General features: G+C 38.5%; 1 protein-coding gene across 4 annotated transcripts in view; it reads right to left on the reverse strand.

Moving 5' to 3' along the window:
• Nucleotides 1–49: 49 nt before the first annotated feature.
• The window catches only part of ACBD5 (acyl-CoA binding domain containing 5), a 30,437-nt gene continuing 6,359 nt past the window's right edge, over nucleotides 50–24,127 (reverse strand). The window contains exons 4-13 of one of the 4 annotated variants that reach the window (XM_064704061.1): nucleotides 23,550–23,661; nucleotides 23,389–23,421; nucleotides 12,898–13,035; nucleotides 11,986–12,186; nucleotides 11,155–11,261; nucleotides 8,877–9,153; nucleotides 7,347–7,546; nucleotides 5,784–5,834; nucleotides 5,403–5,512; nucleotides 50–2,028 (exon numbers count right to left, since the gene is read on the reverse strand). In XM_064704061.1, coding sequence (XP_064560131.1) covers nucleotides 2,016–2,028; nucleotides 5,403–5,512; nucleotides 5,784–5,834; nucleotides 7,347–7,546; nucleotides 8,877–9,153; nucleotides 11,155–11,261; nucleotides 11,986–12,186; nucleotides 12,898–13,035; nucleotides 23,389–23,421; nucleotides 23,550–23,661 — 1,242 coding nt within the window. In that variant the 3' untranslated portion in view covers nucleotides 50–2,015. Of the gene's footprint in view, nucleotides 2,029–5,402; nucleotides 5,513–5,783; nucleotides 5,835–7,346; nucleotides 7,550–8,876; nucleotides 9,154–11,154; nucleotides 11,262–11,985; nucleotides 12,187–12,897; nucleotides 13,036–23,388; nucleotides 23,422–23,549; nucleotides 23,662–24,127 lie in introns of all 4 variants that reach the window. The other 3 variants (XM_064704060.1, XM_064704063.1, XM_064704062.1) reach the window with 3 other exon arrangements.

Here is a 24,127-nt window from a genome sequence, read left to right on the forward strand (position 1 = left end):
TCTGGTGTACAGCATTCAGGAAATATTAAGTCCAAGATAAAATACAAAATATTAAGGGACTGATTTATTGAAATATGAATAAATAACAAGGATAGTACAAGCCTACATTTATTTGAGGGGGAGGTTAACAATTAAGTACCTTTGGGAATGTCTGTCCCATGTCTAAGAGCTCGAGCCCTACAGGTGCCAGGAGCTGTGGGAGGCACTCCAGGGTGGTTTGTCCTGCCAGAAGACATGCTGCCTCAGGAGCCTGGGCTTTCCTGTGACCTGCAAGCTCGAGTGTCCTTCCTGAACCATTTCTATCCTTTATGATGAGAAATCAGTCACTTTAGAAATTTTAAGCTCAGGCACAATGGCTTCAGGTCCCAGCAGAACTTCCAGGATAAGCTTTGTTCAAACCTGAGTTTTCAGTACATCTCATGCCAAAACTCATCTCTGGCACATGAAACCATCTGCTTGTTACAGCAGTCTTCAAAGAGTTTACAGCTATTTTATTTTTTTAATTCAGCTTTACAATAAGAAAATCAGAAAAAGGGAAAAGTAACTAAAAAAATTTTTCACGTAACTAAAAAACAAGATTAAAATTTCTCTGGTAAAACCAACATTAAATTCTGTGATTACATTTTTATACAGTATAGCTTGTATGAAAAATGTTTTCCAAACTATAAAATATTTTCAGGAAGGACCAAAAAAAACTTTCCTTAAAAATTAGTTGTAGGATGTAGTCCTGGTGGAAAATGAAAGCACATCAATAATGGTGAAATTTGAAGATTTAGAGCTTAACCATGGATTATGTTATGATATAATTCTTCATAGCAAACTGTAAGTTTTCTGTCAAATCTACTTTTAGTGCATTTACATTTTCCAGAGATTTATACAACTTATATATTAATTTATTTTAAAATTAAGTGTAAAGCATGCTTTTTGTCAAGCAGACTTCACAAGGTTGTACCTCTATCTATATATGGGTTAATAAATATTCTGTGGGGAAAAGAAAAAGATCAGCTCCAAAATCAGCTGAAAAGGTTTTTTTTCTGAGAGGAAGTAGAAGGATAATAAGAAAGACATACCAGAAGTGATATGTTTCATGATGTAACTTGGGGAAAATCCACAATACATTAAATCTTACTTTAATTTAACTGCCAACAGAAAACTTACAGTGTACTGAGTTTTTTAAAAGCTTAAAGCTAGACTTACTGAGCTAGTTTTCATCTCATTTTAAAGCACCTTGTGCCTAAACTATGCATTTCAGTTAAAATAAGCTGTTGTCAACAACAATAGAGTTAGGAAAGTTAAAAAGATAAGGTGCAGCCTCTTTACATGGATCCCTTGTACCACATGCTGTTTCCAAACTCGTATTTGACAGTCCCCCTGTTATTAATGGCTCTAACTTTCAGGATATATACAAATTCCAAAATCTTCTTTACAATTTTACAGAATAAGTGAAGGATTCAACTTCATTCTGACCAATTTATATGGAAATTGCTCCACACCAGTTTAGCAGCAAAAATAACAAGTTGAATTCCTCAGAGCTATATTGTATTTTTCCAACAGCTTACAATGTATTGAATTTATACTTTTTCAGAGCTTTCACCTGGTAATACCTAATGCTGTGGAAAAACAGGCAGGGATCTTGAGATTGTAACATTATTTCAATGTTAAAGTGACAGTTTTACATATTTTCATTTATTCTTTTACAGAGATGTTACTCTCTTCATCAACTGACATCAGCAGGCCAGTAATCACTGAAGGCCCATCCACAAGCACATTCCAAAATAATTATTGTTCATATGGTGTTGAGGATGAAATTATTCAATTTATTTGTTACCTAGGAGCTGTGAATCATTCAAGTTTCAATAATATTAGTCCTTAAACATTTAGCTCAAAGGTAGTAGAAAATATTACTGTAACATAAGGAAGATCATCCCAAATTCTGAGATTCTATGAGAATTCAGACTTCCTTTGTTTTCCAGAGCCATCTTCTCCTAGAAGTCCTTAAACACAGTCATGAATTCTCAGTTCAGTTTTCTAGAAGAAGAAACAAAATAAATTAGTTTAATGTACCTTCATATATGAGATGATTTTTCATTTGTCTAAACAAACAAATCAATTAAGGTTGCATGTGAAAGGTTTCCATTCCAATAAAACACATCAGGCCTTCAAGACACCCAAAAATTTGCCCTCTTACACCCAGGAGTAGAAAATTCACTAAGAATTTGGAACTGCAGGTGGAATTCCACAGAAAAATCCCTGACCCTGGGTCAGTGGTGTGCTGGCTCAGCAGAGCAACACTTAAGAGCTGTTTTCCCCATGACTCCATAAAACTTAAAATTAGAGGGTTCTAAAATCATGAGTTGAACCTAGACAACTTTTCCTGTTATGAAAATACATTTCTATCTTAGGATAGAAACTTAAGATTCAGCTTTTCAAGCCTTCTTGGTGAAGGCTCCAGTACGAGTACCCAGATTTTCAGGGTTAAGTTCCCCATAAAGGAACAGGGGACAGGTTAAGAGGTGCTGGGATGGGACAAGAGCTGAACACAAAGCTCTTGCTTACAGAAGGCTGTCCCACCAGGGACAGGGAATTTGCTGCACTGTGCAGAAGGGTTTAGAAGTCAAGGCTCCACAGCTGCAGCACAAGAGAACTTTGCATGGTAACAGACTTGTGGTTTCTGCTCCAGGGACCCGTCATGTAATTTAAAACTAAAAGTACACAGACAGGGCCAATGCAGGCACTGAGAACAGCTATTGCCTAAGAGCTCACACACCTTGCCTAAGAGCACAAGCTGAAACTGGCCACGGGACAGGAGAAAAGGATTCATTTTGTAATTCTGTTTTCTCACTGAGTGTACTTGATCAGCTTCCTACACATTGTTAAAGGAGATAGAACTCCAGATAGAAATGTGCTGCAGAAGCACATAGTCCTTAAATTCTGCCCTTGAGTAGACTTCAGAAACAGAGAGAAAAGCTCAAGAGCACAGACAATTCTTGAGTTGTTTCTGTTATTGAAGTTCATCTCAAAACAACACATGAAAGAGTAAACAAAACATGGGGCTGTACTATCTCTGTTTCACACCAACACTGGTATTACCACTGGTACAAATCTTGCTGTCCAAAACTCAAACAGAATGAGTTGAAAAACTGAAGCATTTGGCAATGAACCACAAGAATCGTTCTAAGATAGGAAAACAATTTTAAAATGTGATTCCAGTTGCTCCATTTGTTTTGTTTAAGTAAGAGATTATGAGATGACCTGGTGATGGCAAAACATAACCATGGAAAACACATTACAGCCTCTTTGTCAATTGCATAAAGATACAGGAAAATCCAATGGATGCAAACTGAAACTGGTCAAATCCAAACTAAAAACAATGTACCATGTGTTTATTCATCAAAGCACTGAATTACTAGGACAATATACTAGAAAAATTGCTGGAAAGGGAGCTTTTCTAAAAACTGATTTCTGTCTGAATCTTGGCTGGATTGAGGGTGCTACAGAGGTCAGAATAGATGATCAAAAAAGATTTTCAAGAACAGCACACTGTTCAGAGAGAGGGAGAAAACAACCATGCAAGAGCACATAGCAGAACACTGAAGTTCATAGAAGCTTCAAGTAAAATACTTAAAAGAAATAGTTTTGATTTAAAACACCCCAACTTTCTCCTTGCTGACAAGGGGAAATTTCCATTTGCTGGTGCAATGAATGAGCAAAATGTGCATAACTGCCTGAAAGGCTCAGTACTGCAATCTCTGGTTTCATCAGACAGTGCAGCAATCCCGATGCTGCTGCTGACAGCTCTGAGCCAGGGGAGCTCCCTGGCAGATCTGCAGCCTCTGTGGTGCTGTGCTGTTTACAAAGCCATGGGCTGGGCCCAAAGAGCAATGATCAGGAGTGCACTTGGAGGCCAGTAATTAGTGGTGAATGCCAGGGGTCAATACTGGGGCCAATCCTGTTTAACACCTTTAGCAATGGCCTGGATGACAGGCAGAGTGCAGAGTGCACCCTCAGCAGAGCTGCAAATTACACAAAACTGGGAGTGGCTGATATGCCAGAGGGTGGTGCTGCCATCCACAGGGACTACAGCTGGCTGGAAAAATGGGCTGACAGGAACCTTATGAAGTACAACAGGAGCAAGTGCTTAGTCCAGCACTGGAGAAACTACTCCAGGCATCAGTATGTGCCAGCTGGGAGGCAGCTTGGCAGAAAAGGATGTGGGCATCCTGGTGGACACCACGTTGAACGTGAGCCAGCAACGTGCCCTTGCAACAAAGGCCAGTGGTGTTAGAGGCTTCCCTTGCAACATTATCCCTTCCTGCATTATCCCTTTGGGGTCACTGAGGTGATCCTTCCTCTCTGTTCAGCTCTGGAGAGGCCACACCAGGAGTGCTCTGTCCATTCTGGCCACGAGAGACATGGACAAACTGGGGAGAGTCCAACATAGGGCCACAAAGATGATCAAAGGTCTGGAGCATTTCTGAGGAAACACTGGCACAGGTTGCCCAGGGAGGTGGTGGAGTTTCCCTCCTTGGGGACAATCAGAAGCTGCCTGTACACAGTCCTGGGCAGCCAGCTTTGAAAGTGTCCCTGGCTGAGCAAGGATGTTGGACCAGATGACCTGCAGAGCCTTCCTTCAACCTCAGCCACTCTGTGTTCCTGTGATTAACCACAGGAGAGAAAACTGTACCATGAAAACTAGCAAACATTAAAAAGCTAGAGCAGATTCTGCTAATTCTCCTAAGATACACACACGTGCAAACTCTCTGCAGTCTGACAGAGGAAAAAGATGTAAAAGCCAAGAGCATACTAAGCTAACAGAACCAGGTGTGAGGCTGAAGTAAGCACACAGTAACTAGAGAACACTCACTTGATCTGATGCTTAGAGAGTTGAGAAAAGGCAAAATCAGAGTTCAACTTCCCTTCAGCTGAAGGAAGTCAAGGTAGATGTTACAAAAATATGATAGTAAGGTGCTAGTAAATGTTAAATATAGGCGACAGATGGCACTCTATAAAGGATATGATAGGCACATCTATAAAGGACGTGATAGGAGAAAAAATTCTCATGGCACAACAGGACTAGGAAGTCCCATAAAAGCAGTGAAAATGGCTCAAGAAAATAGGAGTGGGAGGATCAAAGAATGTTATGGAGATGCTTCCAAGCTATCCAGCCTCACCCACTTGTGTATGCTCAAAATTATTTATCCTGCATCACATTTCATAGATTTAACATAAATTGCCACATAGAAAGCATACTACACATAAAGTCAAATTAACCAATACTTTCTCATACTGACAAACATTCAAGGCAAAGAATTTTCTGCCTGTCTAAATAACATGATAATATCACTTATTGGTTTAAACAGGTGACACACAGTGTATGTGTTCAATTGAATGCACATGCTTACCTTCGTTTTCTTTGGTGATACACATGGACCAACCACTGGGCAATAAATGGCCAAACAATAGCAAAAGCTAGAACACCAGGAGAAATTTCAAAGGGCCACCATGATGGTTTCTAAGGAAAACAGAAAAAAATTCCAGTGAGCAATGTATGTGCACATATTGAATACCACCCGTATACTTCTCATCACTTCAAAAGAAAATAATAGTAAGACCATAAGAAAGGATTAATCTATAAAGTAATTTCCTCAGACTGATTATTTTTTATGTCCTAGTCAAGGAAGAGACAATACAAAAAGCACATACCAAGAGCTAGAGATAAAATATTCAAATTAATCTTTTTTCACAGTTCACACTTTTTACACATCATAAAAACAGTATTTTACCTTGACAGAGGAGGCAGGCTGGTAATTTGACTGTAGTGTTGCAGATTTTGCCTTTAAATAAAAACAAAGACTTTTAAGTATAAAATGAAACTGCAATTAAAATTTTTCTTCTTCACAAAACAAGAACATGAGTTTTTTCATCTTGTGATGGCTTTTCAATCAAGTTTAATGCACAGAACCACCCCCATGCCATCCCACATAGCTGCTAACTTGCCTCTCATGTTTCTACTACTCTTTATAGTAATTTTATCACTTCTCTGTGTCTTAGAAAATGAAGCAGTGTCACTTATTGGACCTCTTTACAGTTTTTGAAGGCTCCCCTGCTCCACTTGTCATTGCAACTTTCTCAGCTCTGGTCTAGTCCCAGTTCCAGCCCAGAGCAGAAACCACAGCAGTTTAATTTGCCTGCTTGCATGTCTCAACACCAGTCCCTACTAAGATCACAGCCACTGCTTTAGTTTGCCTGGGCTACAGCTACAGGCATGTCTAACACCATAAAGGAAAGAGAATACTCTGTTCCATGTTTTCAAAGCAATCCTGAAAATGGAAGTATCAGAATCAAGACTATTCCCACACACTATTGTGGTGCTTCCACAAAAGCAAAGCTGCTGGTTTTCTAGGTCTTTCTTAATTTATGTAAACATGAAACAGAAGCCTCTGTTTCTCCTTCAGTAAGGACAGCAAGCACAGCATGAACTGCTGAGGAAGAATCCTCTACTACTTATACTGCTCAGGCAGAGATAGAAAACCAATCTGTATTTAACCAAACATTAGATTCTTGAATATCTGTGATGCAGCAAAATTATGGTTTTAATAAATCCTTTTCTGTGGCTGCCTTAGATTTGGAGTATGTGCATATCCCATAGGATATTGCTTGTACAGCTTGCTTATTCTCATGCAGATCAAAATATATCAGCAAGTCAAACAAAACCAAACATTCTCAGGTTGCTGGTTCAACTATATTCACAACATGCTCTATTGAAACAGAAAGAAAAAAGAAACACTGTATCAATAATGTCTACACTTGCTTAAGAGTTCTATTCACTGGATGAGGACATGATGTACAATTCCAATAAAGCTGGATTACTTCACGAGGAAAGAAAGCTATGAACAATCAGGTCTCTTGCATCCTGAAAAATGGAATCTGAAGTTCTGTCTGTGAACATTTACCATCTGAAAGATTAAGATAATTTCTTGCTTTCTTTGAAAATGCTTTGAATTCTGTGGGATCATGCACTAAGAATATTAACTGTGGAGTGTCCATATAGAGCCCATGTAATATCTATCAATAACTATGGCTAAGATCAGTCTGATCAGAAATCAGTGAAATAACATATGGTTAATTTCTAGGTAAAAAATGCATGGTTTTGCTTACACATACCAGAGTTACAAATTGTACTGCTAAGAGTATCAATAGGAAGTTTTAAGCTGGACTCAACTACAAAATGTGACTGAAATGTCTTTACAGTTTAAGAAAATATTGCCAAAAATTTTAATGAAAAAGCACAAAAATATCCAAAGACATTTAATAAAAGGTGATCAAATAACTCCAAAGAACAGTACCTGTGATGCTGCAACAGCCTCCAGCATATGCAGCCTCTGCAGGACATTCTGCATGTCCTCCTGCAGCCGCATCAACACCACTGCAATCTGCTCATTGAGGCTGCCCTGGGGGCCTCTGTCGGAGCCCCAGCGCTCGCCGTCCCCTCCGCCGCCCATCTGCCCGCCCTGGGAGCCGTCTCCCAAAGGCTGGAGTCTGTGTCCTGCTGGGAGGGAGGAAAAACAGAAACACCAAACACAGAATGGGCTACAGCTCTACTGAAAAGGTTTAACGTAAGTTCAGTTTTCTCCCTCAGTTTTCACCCAGGAGTGTGGCACTCCGCGTCAAAGGCTACATTCAGACAGTTCAGCAGCACTGTGAGGTCACTGAAATGCCACCTGAGATGTTTCCCTACAGCCTTAGTGTGACACTATCAACCAAATTTCTAGAACTGCAAGAACATTTACAAAAAGCTATTAACACACAACCAGTCAAGTTCAGCAGGAAATTCTGCCCTAGTAAAAAGTAAGATCTGTCTTAGTATGTGTTTTAAGTTTGGCAAAGTCTCCACCTGGAAAACAAAGATCACTGGAATACAGTGAGGAGAAAATATAATTATTTGAAATTGACAATACTGCCTTAAACTAGATACAACTACCACTAGGTAACATAACTAACTAACTAACATAACTAACACTACCTAACATAACACTGTCATGTTTCTGCCTGTAAGTAGCAAACTTCAATAAAACAACAAGAGACAAGAGGAAAGAGTTAACTATAGTAGTTAACTAAAATAGTTAACTATAGTATGTTTTTTATAATAGTTTTCAACATAAATGTTTTATTTGGATTTTCTTTTTAATTTTTCCATCTGATTACTTATAGGTGCTATACAAAAAGGCATGCTATATATAAATAAAATACTTTCTGCCTTTTGTTGGTTTTACAAGAAAAACTGATTTTATCCTTGACTTTACAGATCTTACCACTGGAATGTGGTGCTGCTTGTAGGTGACACTATCAGAAGTTTTCTGGAATTAAAAAGTGCAGAGGTCCAACATAAACTGAACATCTGGGCTATTATGTGATTAAGAACAATTAAGTTCTAAGAATCATAATGGCTAGTATCAGAATCACTCAAAGGTGTGGCTAACATTCCAATTACATACAAAACAATATGTCACTGATACCTTTCCATGGCATTCCATGGTTTCAAACAAACCATCACAGAGATATAAATGCATATGTATTTTAACAGTAAGTATGTAACTTCTAAAGAAATTCTTCTCAGGCACAGACTGGTTTTGAGGATTACATTTCCAAAACCCAACTGCCAGAAGCAGCAGCTGGAGTATAAGTTACCCACTATTATATAGGGGGTGTATATATTTATATAACAAAATAGGTATTTTGTAATCTATTTTTATTGTGAAGAGCAGAAGCACTGTACACATGACTGTCCCACTGGACAGTGCTGACAGGTGCTTCTCAGACACCAGTAATTTATGGCAGTGAGGAGAGTGCAGTACACAAATACAGGGTCACAGTACCTCTCCCTCTTCTGACACTGTAGAAATCTGCTTTTTCTCCACCTTTTTTCTCCTTGTGAGGACCCCCATTACTGGCTTTGCCATCTTCTCCTCCACATTTGACTTCACCTTGTTCTTCAGCTACTCCCTCTCCAGTATTTCCAGGTTGGAGATTCCCATAAGTCATGCAAGTGCGCCTTGAAAATTCCGTATTTTCTAACAGAGGACTGTGATCTACATCCAAGAAATGGGATGAATGCTTTAAAGATCCTTTAGCTGATGTGATGATCTCCAAGGGCTACAAATTAACATTAGCAAGTAATTAAATTCTGTAAAATATGACAGTTAAACATTAAAAAGGAAAAAATATCATCTTTACTTTCACATTAAGAAAATACTTTGCCCAGAATTAAGACTTCTTTTAAGGGGAGCAGTTGTTTTCCTGTAGAATATACTTATTATTGTCTAAATGTTATTTCCAGATTGACAAGGTGTTTCAGGGAAATCTCACAACAGTAATACCACAGGAATTTCTTTAGACATTTGCAACATACATTAATACTCAGTAATTACTAGAATAGAACATTAATGTCTAAAACCATTCAATTTTCTCCTGTAAAAGTGGCTTTGCTTCCTAGACAGTGAAATGGCCTCTTCCCTTGAATTTGGGAGGCATGGTCAGAAGGCCCATGCTGTCAGCAGCCCTGGGCAGGCAGTGTTTGCACTCACAGCAAAGAGAGCACACAGCTTTCATCAGCCTGCTCCAAACAGCTTGGCTGCACCTGCACCTCACAGCAAACAAAGGAAAGGCAGAGTATTCTATCGACTTCTCACTCAAAACTGGTGCTACTGCAGGAAGACAGCAAGGCAGGATGACACAGGTGCTGTTCAGGTTCTGCACTGGGCCTGTCTGGGTGGGTGATTCAAGCAGCCCTTGGCACAGGGCAAGGTCAGGCCCTTGCACAAGGATATGTTGAAGCAGCTTTGGGACCTCAGCTGAAAAAGAACTTCATGGAGAAGTCAAAATAACCAAAAGGAGGGGCAGTGAAATGGAAACTGCTGCCCAAATTTATAAAATAGCAGTTCTGGATCACCAGAACTGAAGGGCAGAGGGCTGGCTACATCTTTTCCAAGAAACAGCCGTATTTATTCAAGCTGTATTTATTTATTAAGTGAACCTCTTCTAGTTTGAACTGATTGACCTGTAGTTCTACCTGTATATTTCTTTACATATACCTTAGTTACTTTGTGCAAAACTGGAACTTTCCTCATGCAGGTTGGGAAACTCTAACAAATAATCCACCCGCTTCAATTAAAGAATTCAAACAAGCTTGAACAATACACAAGGTTGGGAAATGAGCTAGATAAGACAGCTTGCAGCACTTCTATCAAATTACATTTCCCAACATGTTTTATTACTGGGCAGAATTTTGATTTGTTAAAATGAACTTCCTACATACTCAGGAAAGAGCCAGACAAGAGAATGATGCAATATTTGAGTGCTTCTGGCCTTTCTGATCCCAGGCACCATTCACACATTTCTCTCCAGAATCAGGAAATGAGGTTTCTGAGTACAACCTACAAAGCCCACACTTAACCTGGGCCTTGGAAGAAGGTCTAGGCCAGAAAGCCACCAAAGATTACAGTTATGAGTAGTAATCAGCAGGAGCACGAATCCAGTCAGAACTACGGCAGCACAGGTGGTGCTCACATGTTATAGGGAAGTCAGAGGTGTACATTATGACTGAAGAGAATACAAAAGAACACAGAAATCCTTGTAATACCCCACTTCTTTAGACCAAGGCCACTTGCAGGCCCTGGCCTACAGGACACCTGCTAACACTTATTTCTTTATTCTAAGAAACAAATGCAGAAGTCATCAGGCCAGAAAAAAAGGCAAGCAAAAAGTGAATTGTTACAAAGATACTTCCCATTTGTTAAAAATAGCTGAATTCTGGTCCCTACATATTATGAGACCCTACATTAATTTGTGAACACAGACCTTAGTTTCTTTGTATTGATTTTCCTTTTTGGACAATTGTTTCTTTGTACTGTTGTTTTTGAAGCTTTCTCCTCACATAAATTCTCTGAGGGCTTCCAGGCTTTTAGATTAGCAGTAACCAAGTTGTAAAATGCTGGCAATGAAAGGAACAAACCCCTCTAGTTCAAACAGAAGGACAGCATGCATGAGCCACATCATTCACCTCTGCATGTCCATGTTCACTTGACTGAGAGGAACCCTTTAAAAAATAAGCAGTCTAGCAGCTTCAAAATACACCCAGGAATACTAAACCCCTACCTCTTCTAGTCCAAGCTGCTCCATAGAGTCACAATAAACTTCACTGTCTGAATCACTGGTTAAGTGCTGAGCTGCTGAGATCTCTTCAGTATTCTCTTCACTTGCACCTGCAGGGAAAAAGGGATAGCACACATGGTTTGTAAATGTGAGCCAGTTGAGCCACCCTGGCAAAGACTAGAGCAATTAATTAAAATGTGTAGGTGAGCATCAATTCATGATTCTTCTACCTACAACTGTCATCCTAAACATGGATTCTGAATAAAGATGTTACATTAATTTAAGAATTATAGACAACTTTTGCTAGTGGTAAAACTATACTTTATATTGACATTTCTGTATTATAAATTTTAATTCTGCCTTTTTCATTACCCTCTCCTTCCTAAGCTCAGTATAAAGCAGTTTTGGCTAATGCTACATTAGTATTAAAAATACTTATTCAGATCCCAGTTTCAACAAACTGGCATTTATAAAATGTTCAGCTTTTCAGAATGATAAACCAGATACAGGTGACTTTTGTTTTACTACAAATTCATTTTCAAAGGCAAATAGTATTTGCATAGGTAGTACAATGATATTACAAGAAAACATTTCTATTTCTGTGGGTTTAGGCCTCTCTGTCTCTGAATTCTCCTTTCTTTCTGTAAGACATACTAAAAGAAAGCCTTATTTTTAACTGGAATTAATTAATTTGTTTTAGTATTTTGTCTTCAGATTTCTGCAACTGAAAGACACCATTGCTAGTCTCTGAATCCAGGGATTAAGCTTCCATAAAAAGAATATTTTTCATGAAAAACATGTGCAAATGAAAACACAGTCTTGGAAGGACAATACCTTGGTGAGCAGCGCTCTGAGCTATTTCTAGGCTTGGCTCCATTTTATTTGTTTCTTCCTCTGGGCTCAAGCCATTCAAGGCAGATTTGGTCTGGATGCCATTCTGCATATCTGGGATAAAGCTGTCCTTGTAACAGCCATTGCTAACAATGCCTTCCAAATCCTTAGCAGCTGCTGGTTCGGGTTTCACATTCTTATAATCTGTAAAAGAAAAGAAAACTTTGCAAAGAGAAAGCTCTATACCTAATAGCTCCAACCACATCTCTTCATGCAGCTCCCTTACTAAGGGACTGTATGTGTAATGTATCTAATGTAATGCCCCTATATTCCCATTTGTGTGGATTGTTCTGTTCTTGTAAAAAGCAAAAAGAGCAGATATTCAAAACATCAGTAAGTAAATCTGAAGTAGGTGTTTCTTCTAAACTAAATAATAATCTGAATATCCTTGGAGAACATCTGTACAGAATTCTAAATATGTCATTGCATTTGGTTTTTACTAGATGCTGTTATTTCAGCATCCAGTTCTTTATGGACCCTCTAAATTAATCTCACTGAAAGTTCTGTTGTATTATCTCTGAAGAAAAAATAGTAATTTTCAATTCTACTCTTACAGGCCATGTAACCATTCATAGCTCTTACAAAAAACCACTGGCAACAAAACCCAAAACAATGCAGGGTATAGATATTTAGATAACCTTTTGAAAGAACTTGCTAGGCAAGTCAAAAATCATATGGCATAGCTTGCAAATTTGTACTAATTTTAATTCTTACAGCTTAGGTTAAAACACAGACATCTTCCACATATGCATTCACATATATTTCCATCTAATTCCCTTGAAAAAGCATTCATGATACATTGGTATTTTCTGCCACTTAGGTGGCTGAGAACAACTCTGGGACACACAGAGTTACCTTTTCCATTTATCTGCACTTCTTTTTCTTCCTCTTCACGAAGCCCTTCTTCTTCTGATTCTGCTCCACTATCACTGCTTTCAGCTTTTCCATTTACAGCTTTTATAGCTGGAGTGGAATTCATAACATTACTAAGGTCTAAGAAAAAAGCAAAGAAAAAAAAATTTTTAAAGGAAACCAACACACATCACTACTACCACCCCCAAAACTATCAGTCACAGATCTACAGAAGTATGTCCATATTAGAAGATCTATCAAATTATGGCAACTTATTTCTGTAAGCTCTTTATTAACTGGTTTCATGTTTTTCTTTTGTGGCCCATCACTGAGTGCCTGGCTGCTGGTGCAGATATTCTCAGTGACTCTGGGCAGCCTTCAGGGAAGGGACTGCAGCCACTTGCAGAAGGAGCCTCAGACCAAGCCTGTTACTGTATTTAGGTTACAGCTGCAGCTGGGGCTGATGTAGCCATGTTCTTTTAAACCCAGAAATCACTGTTTAAACAGAATTTACCTTTTGGGCTGAAATGCTTCAAACCTGCTCACATTTCAGAGGCAAATCTTGAAACATATTCAATTATGTGAACAACAGAATTCTGAATAAGGTAAATATAATATTCTACACATCTGCTGTAATTTAGGCAGATGCAAAATATGGTAAGATGATTCACATTTATACAGATCTTCCCCTAACAAATGACACATGGAAATAAATTCCCTGATTTCAGTGAAAAAGTTGATGAAATTAATATATACACTGAGCATTTTTTTCATAAATATTTAAAGAAAAATATTGAAATAGACAAAGTAACTACCAAATCCCTGTTTTCCACATCTTTGATCACTCCAAGGATAACAATTTACTGTAACTGTACAAAAAATTGAAAGGTAAAGATTCATTAAAAAGATGAGGTATATAAAGGACAATTCTACCATCTCCTGTAAAACAAGTTATGGTCAAATACATCCAGATGATCATTTAAGCCTCCTGTGTTAGGACACAGTACAAAGGTACAAAGAGGGGACACTTTCTGTGAGACATTTGCATAGATTAGATGCTGGCTCCAAGGCTGAAATCTGACTGTTTTAATTGTCACCACAGCATTTCATTTGCCTAATTTCTACATTCCCTTGTCAGAACCTTGAAAGATTTATTCTCACGTTTAGGATTAACATTAAACTGCAAAATAATATCCAATTACACTGGAGTTGCCAAACCAGCTTCACTGCTTTCTCTGCTGCATGGTAATTTAAGCTAAGGATTTTTTCTACTTTAACCTTCCAATGAAGAGCCTTCCCACATTTCTCTAGTTTCCAAGCTTATCCACAGCACTTTAAAAAGAGAAAAAAAAAGGTAAAATAACTTCTTGTATAGTAACAATGAACATGTTAAATATTAAGTTCACCTTAGTTTTAATGCAAGGTAATGTTTCTGTGGGCACCCTGCATCACTGCTTTGGATTGATTTAATCCATCTCTTTATCTGAAGATTAAAAAAACCCTACTTTTTGTAAAATGAGAATTGGAAAAGCAATTGTCTGTCTTGTACACTACAAGAATGTAAGCACCTGCTCATTTTCTCCTCATAGATGGTCACTACTTATTTGCACAGAAATTTGCTTCACAAAAGAGAAATCCCAACAGTCCCATTTATTTTCTCCCAAGTGTGTTTCATGAATTGCGAATCCCAGTTCTCAAGATGTTTTTCTAAGAAGCAGCAGCCCAGGAAGGATAAGGCAGCAGTTATGTGCTCACAGCATGAGCACTAGGCACAGACACAGCCCCCTGGGCACTGTGAGGGACACATCACCCTTCCCTTTAACAACATGGGGGTGGGGACACAATCATCCATGTGTCCTACCCAGCCGTGGGAGTGAACAGGAAAGACAAGACCAGGAGGAACATTGAGTTGTGAAGGGAAATTAAAACTGTAAAGCTCCTCACCCTACCAAAGACACTGCAAAAAGCCCCAGCTACACCATAAGCCTTTTCCTAAGATTTTCTTATTTTCTTTTTGAAAGGAATGTTTTTGAACATTCAAGCATGTTCTTTCTTCACCTATTTGCTGTAAGGAGATTATTCATCTGGGGAAACTTCTGAGTGATCTATTACATACATTTAAAATAAGAGGAGGAACTGAGAGAATGTATCAACAATTACAGATTTGTGGTATCACATCACAGGACACCTGAACAACTGAAATCCATCAGGATCCTATTTCTTCCACTAAGTCATTCTTAACAACAGTGCTCCCAAAGACCACAAAGAGGCATTGCTTTGATGCAGTCTCTAAGAACACAACCCTGTACAGAGTTTGGCCACCTGAAATGCCAGGCCTAATTGTGTGCTTTTCCTCAGAACCCTTACCCTGCTATCCTCATCAGCTCCATCCCCAATTGCTTTTATTACACAGTAAACCCACAGCTGGCTGCCATTCTCACTGCTCTGAGTATCTGCTAAGGAACCACACATGAGGGTCAATCATCAGTTTAATCCTGGAGGTGACAGGTTTAAAGACTAAGCAGTGACTTCCACATCCCCTGCCAGTAGGTTAATGGCTGTTCCCTGAGGAATGTATATTCACAAGTTAAGCTAGCTTTTAAAACCTTACTTGGTTTGTGCTAATCCCACCCAGCCACCCCTCAACCCTTTATTTCATCTACTCACTTCAACTGCATGCAAAATGTTAGTAGCTTTTTCTGCTGCCCTACTTTAAATACCGTAGAATTCCTCTTGGTTTATTATTTTCCTCTCACTACATACAACATCAAAATGTGATATTTGTGACAATTTTTTAAATCAAAGCTGTACTGTTTTTTAGCCATAGAAGGAATTCTATTCCATAAAAGCCTGTGGTGGGGGTTTGGGGTTTTTAATGCTAAATAGTAGGAGCAGTGTAACAGCAACAACTTGAAATAGAAGGAAAGATTTGACCAAAAATAAAGCAAGATGGAAAGGATGTGAAGAACAAACATGTAGCTTCTCTACAAGCTTTCACCAGATATTTATTTTCTAGTATCAGCTCTATTAACGAATTTCCTACAAGCCATTCTAAATATATTTCTTTAAAGGCATCACTACAATTCTCCTCAATGACCTGTATAATGAGGCTAAGTTTCTCAATAGTAAGTGATTTTTAACTCTTCACATATTTCAAGGCTGTTTTTGTTACCCAGATGGGAGTTCAGAATTTAAATGCCTCTGTACATCTGCCCCAGCTTGAAGGTCATTTGACAAAGAAGAACCTTGCCTAGCAGGTTTTTCTCAAATGCCTTGTATTTTTGTTTTATGAACAGGCATGTAATTCTTAAACAAAATTAACATGCACTGCTAGAGCTGTACTGATGGTTAGCCCAGTACACCACAGTATCATCCTGACACAAGTTCCACAGCCTCTCACATGATTTGATAATACCAATGATCAGGAGCCAGCCTGCAACAGCACAAAGATGCGATAAAACATTTAGCTAGCTGTGTACACCCTCACTGTTTAATAAAAATTATATGTTTTCATGAAATACCATAACATCTGCTCAATAGCAGCAAAATCTTAACCATGGCCTACACTTGTATCACTTTGTGTAGGGACCTCCCTGCACACCTGTGTTTATGTTAATTCTCAAGGAGTCTACATGCTGTACAAAGTTGTTTTCATCATCAGGTAACTGTAATTACTTTCTAGCCATCACCCCTTGATGTTTCATGCTTGTTACTGATCCAAGTAGGCTCCCTACTTCAATTCCAAGTTTGTGCAACCACGTTCTGCCGTTTCCAATACACTTGGTTACACAAATCCCCACCTCATTTTGAAACTGATGTATCAAATATTGCAAGAAGCAGCGTGTGCAGGAGACAGAAGTGGTACATAAAAGCATCTGGGAGCAATAAACTCTTCAGCTAGACCAAGAGTTTTTATTCCCTCATTTCCTTGCTTTTTTTTTTAATATAGGACAATATATAAAAATAGATCTATATCACTATATTGAAAAGATATTTTCTTCTTTACAAAGAAAATTTCCGAGGCCCAGCCTGCTCTACAACATCTGCTCTGCCCTACTCAAACAAGCAGCCAACACAAATAAGAAGAGATTTTACAAGAGTCTGTAAGAAATACAGACTGAAAAATCTAAAACTCATTACTTTAACTACCATGGTTCTATTTCTTTTAAATTTAAGTGCATTAGGTACAAGTTCTCTGACAAATGTACGCCCTAAGCACCCACATACTGGGACATCACATCTTCCTCTATATAGTTTTCCTTTTTTTTTGGTGGTTTATTCTTCCTAAACTTTACAATAATATTAGAGAAAAGGCCTCTCCTCATTTTATTTTTCTTTTAATATACTCCAAAATACTATAGCCTTGCTTTGTCAGCTTTCGTCTCTCTGCTCATGTGCCTTTCAAACTGTTACACTACAAGAGATGACTCTGTATTTAATAAAAAAAAATTTAATCAACAATACTCACATCTTTATTTACCATTAATAAACATTAAAACAATAGTCTGTGGATGAGAACAAACAGAGAAAACAGCAACTTCTCAGACATTCGTATTAACTTGCAAGTACAGTATTTAGGACTACTGACTAGTCATCCCACACCTTTACACTTTTCAGTATCCAAGGAGTTTCTCATCTCAACCCATATTGCCAATACCTTTTCCCAAGGATTTTCAGAATATGTGCCATATAAATAAGGATACCAAGTTTTGGAGCTGACTTGGATACATTTCCCTCCTCCCTGCCGCTCCTCAGCCTTCTGCAGTAGAGACAAGGTGCCTGGGACTTCGTGCAGAGAGAAGCCCAGCAGCAGAGCAGCAGCTGCACAGGCACTCCCAGCACTGGCAGGAAGCTCCACACAGGCCTGGGTGCCCAGGGCCAGCAGCACACACAGCTTGGTTACACAGCACCAACGATCCAGGCCTTGCCAGCTCGGTCAGCACCTCAGCAATGGGTGAGAATGAACATGAGGAACAGCTGCTCCTTAGATGTTGGAACTTGAAAGCACAGTAACATCATTCCAGGATCCAGGATGTCCCCAAGCCTGGTGCTACTTCCCCCCAGAGGAGCAAAACTTGCTAAGCTCTTTTCTGTGCAGAAGAGATAAAGTCATCATTTGGAATTTTCACTTTGCATGGCAGCTAGGAAGGAGCATTATTCACTCTTGAGTTTTGTCCCAGAAAATACAAAATGTGAGCACAGTGAACTCAGAACCCTATAAAGAAAACTGAATTATACTTGAAAACAACACAAGGCCACATAGCTGAGACGCACATTGTAGCCTTGAATTGTAGCAATCAAAAATTGTTTTGCCCTGTACCAGAAAAAAACCAAAAATGAAATAACATTAAGGTCATATTCTCCTGCCATCTGCACCAAGCCTACCATCTGAAATACCTTTTACAAAGCCCATATCAAGCACAGCCTCAGAGGTAAAATAAATGGCTTTTCTATGCATCTTAAAGGCTATAATTAATTAGTTTTGCTACACAAAGTTAAATACAAAACACCAGACTGTGTCCACTGGGTATTTTTCTGACAGCAATCAAGATGTGACTACCAATATCTGACCTTCCCCAGCCTCCTACACTCCTATCCACTGCTTCTTTGTAGCTTGTCCTTGTAGAACAGAGCTCTGAGAAATACAGATTCCAGTTCTTTTGTCACAAGATCTTTACAATAAGACAGCTAAAATATAAGACACCAGAATTATCTGGCAAGTGGGTACATCTTCTAAATTATGAAACCTGAAGAGCTTTTGACATTTACTTTCCCTTTTGTAGGGAAATCTTGTGTGGCCAGAAGGAAAAAATCCAAGTTCAACAACCAATTATGCACCAAAACTGTTACTGTTGACTCAACCCAGCATGAATCACAATACAGACAGGATTTTCTTTCCATGGAAGAAAACATCTCATAGCTCCCTCCACTTATAAAGAAACAATTTTTAATCTTACATTTTACCGTTTGGATACTTTGCTGCTCAGCCTGTGGCAATACATTTTCTGATCTCTCTGTATGAGAGGGGAGCTGTTGAAATACTCAGGCTTAGAGCTGCACTGATGCTCTGCCCTCATTTCTAGCACTGTTAGACAGCACTGACATAAAGCCATCAGCTTGAAGTCGAGTTCACAAAGGAGGCTGGGATTTGGTGTGCAAAGCATGAAGCAGGTATAGATTGCAACAGGACAAGCCATGGCTTGTTGAGTCACTGATTCCACATCTCACTGAGACTCTCCACTGACTGGCACTTGCTGGCCCAGCCCTTAATCTTCTCTAATAATCCCATCCTGCAGCAAATGCTGGAGAGAATGTTCTTGACACTTCTGAAGGCTAAACATTTGAGAATTTAACAAAAAGTATTTGTATAGTAAGTTTCACAGTAGCCTACCTGAATATCATTTGTAATCTTGATTATACCTGTTAATTTGTAATTGGAAACTAGAAAGGGAAAGTTTAAAGGATGGGATTTTAAAAACCTCACTCACCCACATAGCCAGCAGCTTCTCCTGCCTCAATGCAACTCCTCATTGTGGTGCAGACACTAACAGAACCTAATAAACCCCTGCAGTTCAGAGCAACACAGATTTCAGCTCTTTCCCCCCTTCTTATGAACGACTAAGAACAGAACATTCATTGACATTGAGTTCTGTAAAAATCCTAGTGAAGAAAGGTGGAAGGAAAGGGAAGGAAATCTGTTAACCAAGTATCTTTGTAGTCAAAGAGCCATGAAAAAGTGAACTTATGAAGCAAACAGAGGGTGTTTCAGAGTAAAGGCTCACACACAAGCAGAAAGAGCCACCAAATGCCCCACTAGGAAGCAAAGACATTGGAAACAACCTGAGATGGTCTTTGAGAATACAAAACTATTTGAACAGATAAACTACTCATACACAATATAAAGAAACACAGTTGGAAAATATATTGCATTTTAAGAGTAAGAAAAGTATTTCTACCTGGAAAATAGTAATTAGGAACAGACTCACTTTTTTCAAGCTGATCCTGTACTAACTACTGCCTCTGAAACACAAATGTTTCCATGTGTTTGCTCGTTCTAAAAGCACACAGATCTCAATGAGCATTGTCTTTTAAACCTTGCTCCCATATTGAATGCAAGAAGACACCAAGCACGTTGTTAAACAGCTGTGTCTGCCTGTGAGCTGGGCCAGCTCCTGCCATTCACACAAGCAGTGCCCTGCACGGGCTCCTCCTCCACAGCCTGTGCTGCCATCAGCACTGCCCCAAACCAGCACATGCAGCACTGCACAGCACCTTGCTCCAGCAGACCTTCATCTGGTGCCACTGCAACACAGCTGGGAGAAAAACACTCCTTAGGAAGCCAAGGTGGAAGAGTATAATAATGCTGAGACTTCCTACAGCCTCTGCAGTACTTAACTTCTTGTTACTGGAGGCAACATTTGGTTGTCACAAAGGTTTACTAACACCACTGCTACTCAGCATGCAGGCAAAGGGTCATCTTTATTTGGCAGGAGTTTAGAACAGATTAAATGCCTTTTCACAAAGCAGAAAGATTATACAGAAAAATTCTACTGAACAACCTGCAAACAATTTCCAGATACTTTGCTTAGTTGTTCAGATAACCTAGTGTAGGAGCCTGTCAGATAGGGATTTCCTTGCCCCCTTTTTGGATTTACTCTCATTCTGAAACAAGAAAATATCCACAAACATTCTCAGCTCAACATTCTGAAAGATGAATTGGTCCTGAAGCTCTCAGTATTTTCCAGCCCACATCTGATCACTAGGTGCCAATCCTAGCCCACCTTTGGCTTCTTCAGCCATTATAAAACAAGAAAACTTGAATGCCCATTCTAAAAAATTCACATTTACTGAGCAATGGTGTTTTGAAGCTTGTTTGCCTTTTTAACATCGACTTAGACATCATATTTCTTGTGCATTTACTGGAAAGTGCAAAAAAGTTAAAATGCTACTCTTCTAAAGCACCTATCCACCTCATGTGTCTCTCTACTCTTCCAGCAGCTACAAACAAGAGTCTTTTCTATAATGCTGCAGGTTACCTCTTCCCTTCTGCAGTGCTATGTCAGCTAAGAGCCCACTTTCTTCTTTGAAGTCCAGTATATCATGTACCCAAAAATAATTTGTCAATGACTCTGTCTGTAAAGAAGCACTTCATATCTGTCAGAAAGACACTTCTGACAAGCTTTCCAGAGAAATCAAGCTTCTCACACAGCTGCAGGGTGACCTTTCCAAACACTACCCAGTTTTTATGCTTTCAAAATAACTCTTAGATTTGTTCAGCCTTTTGGAGTGAATTCTTTATTTTTTCTTTCTTTACCAACACATTCAAGTCTGGGTATTTGGAACCCATGGATCCAGTAAGTTCGTCCTCTTTTTCTAGTAGATGTTACAAGTAATTGATTTCGATGCTGGCATGTCAGACTTCTGTGTTCTTTATTAAGGACCCACAGGCTCTATTGATTCAGAAAGGCAGTATTTCAATGGTTTGTATTTAACATTTTCAAAGACCCACAAAGACTAGAAATGCAATGATAAAAGGCTGTACTTTTCTGTTGAGCCCAATCTGTGAGAGACAATACACAAGCCATAACTGATGTACACTGAGCTTACAGACAATTCTCTTCCACTAATTCAAGAAACTGTCGATTTTGAGGCAGTGGCATACAATTCCTAAACAATTATATAATGATCTGCATACAGATTAAAATTTGATGGAAGAATGGAAGGCAAACTCAAAACAGAATGCACCAGAAGATGGGGGTACAATATGAAGCAAGGTAGTCAAGAGAAGGGTCCCAGATTTCAGAAGATACAAACTGCCTGCCATTGAAAAGCATACTTTCCACAGCAGAGTTTACAGACTGTAGGGGTTTGGGGGTGAGGAAAGAAACAAGACTGGATAAAAATGACACCATTTTTAACAGTATTGTCACCAGTGTTTACATCATCTCAGACAGACTTGGGCCCTTTGGTTCTATTCTTTATTGTGTATCTGAAAGACTGAAGGTAATCACGCTTCTATACTTCTACAGAATATTTTGGTATCTGTACTGTAAACAATAAGAATTATTTCCAGCTTCACTTTTAATCAGGGAAGTGATAAGAGCAACAAAGAAAGGGCTTCAAAACCTTAAATGCAATGGTAAAATTGTAACATACAAGGAACTTTATGAAAATCTGTCCTAATTTATCATGGCATAATCAGGTGTTGCACCTGTAAGCAGCATGAATAATGACATATCACTAGAATTATTGCAGAACAAGGTAATTATTACAGAACAAGGTAAAGCTGAAATCTGCTGTTCTGTTTAACTTACACTGCCTTATGTTTAAACTGCCTCTTTAAAAAACAAGTATGCTAGATTTGTTATGGAAATAGGTACAGTTCAACTTCCATGATTCTCTGTGTCATTGTTTAAAGAAGAGGTTTCTGGCACTGTGCCACAGACAGCAAGTCCAAGTAAATCCTTATTACACAGATCACTGACCTGAATCTACTGATACTCTTACCCACCCACCAATCCAGCTGCCAGGCAAACCTATTGCATCCCACACATGAAGTATACACAACTTTAGTTGAGAAAAAAGTCACACCCACTTTCAAAATAGCCATGTAAAAACTTCTACCCCTACTTTTCCCCCAAAACAATGAAAAATTATTTCTGTTTCTCTGAGGCTTGATAATAAAACCACATTCCTTTAAGGTAGGGGGAAAAAAAACCACATACAAAAGGCAATTTAACCAGTTGACTCATGCTTCTTAAAGACATTAACCAATTTATATGTGCAATGGATTTAGTTTTTAAAAACAGTTTCAAGTTTTGCCCTGTTGCATTGCAGTTTTTAAATATCATTTTAAGCCAGACTTAAACAACTGTAAGACTTACACAACAGCCTTATGAACACATTACCTGTAACATAATAATTGGTATGATCAAAACATTCTCACAATGGTATTGCTAAATAAAAATCAACACACTGAGTTTTATGCAGCTATGATACCACTAGGTTTGCCACCCATCAGTAATTTACAATATTTAAATATTCCCTTCACAAACTGGAGCCTCAGAAAACTTGAGAAGCCATGATTTTTTTTAAAAGCATGAGGTTTGATTATCAATTTTTTTCCATTTTAGATTAGATGACAGAGCTGGATTACCAGAACTGTATTCATTTTGACAATCCACAACTACACCAGAACATACCAATACACATTAGTTGTTCATTTTCATAATGGAAAGGCAGAAACTAGATTTGCTTGGGAGAGTTGTTTTATTTTAAATACTCTCCTTTCTTCAGGCTTCCTTCAGCAGCCCAAAAAGCCTGCTGACAAGGACTAAATGTGCACCTTCCTGGACCTAATCACTTCAAAAGTAAAATAAAACAAAACCCAGCCTAATGAGGTGGCAAGCCCAGAAGCCACAAGTGTTAGCAGGAAATTCCTACAGCACCAGAACAATGGAAATGATGGTTTTACACATAATTTATTATTCCTACCTTCCAAATACTTAGAGACTTTCTCCATTCGAACTGCCATACAGCAAAGAGAACAAACAAAGAGATGCAACATTTAGCTTTCAAATCATTTACAGAAAAACAGCCCCCAAAACCGATGAGTTATGATTATTAGTAGTACAAAGAAAGTTATTTGTCCGAACCTGATGTTAGGTCAGATCCTCTGTTCTTTTTATCTTCTACTATCTCATAGAACGGGCCTATTACTTGGAGTAACTCTTCAACTTTGTCCGTCATTGGCATACTCTCAAGAATCTGCACAAGTCCAAGACATGAAGCATCTTATGAAACAGCATTTCAATCATTCATTCATTTCAACTGATTTTAAAACTGCTGGTTATTGCAAAACTCTAACATTTCACTAAGTCATTAAACTAGTTATTCTGATTTTTGTTTACTTTTTTTTTAATTATGGGGAAAGAACATAAAACTAAGTTATTGAATAGGAATCTTAAAATAATATTAATTTTTTTCAGATGAAGATGAGATGAGAGAGCTAATGCATTTGCCAACACTAAAACACAGGCTTGAGACAGTATTTATTAGTAAACCTTGGAACCCATTATTTCTTCAATTTTGAATTAAACCATCTCAAAGTTCAACAGGCTGCTGTTAGCCAATATAACTGTTTTATAGACAAGTCTTTCCACAGAAAAGATAAAACGGAAATACTTTTTTGTCTTAGAGGATTCTTTGTACTGTCAAACCCTGCTGCCCTCAA

This window comes from Zonotrichia leucophrys, chromosome 2 (genome assembly GCF_028769735.1).
Source record: "Zonotrichia leucophrys gambelii isolate GWCS_2022_RI chromosome 2, RI_Zleu_2.0, whole genome shotgun sequence".
Taxonomy (NCBI): domain Eukaryota; kingdom Metazoa; phylum Chordata; class Aves; order Passeriformes; family Passerellidae; genus Zonotrichia; species Zonotrichia leucophrys.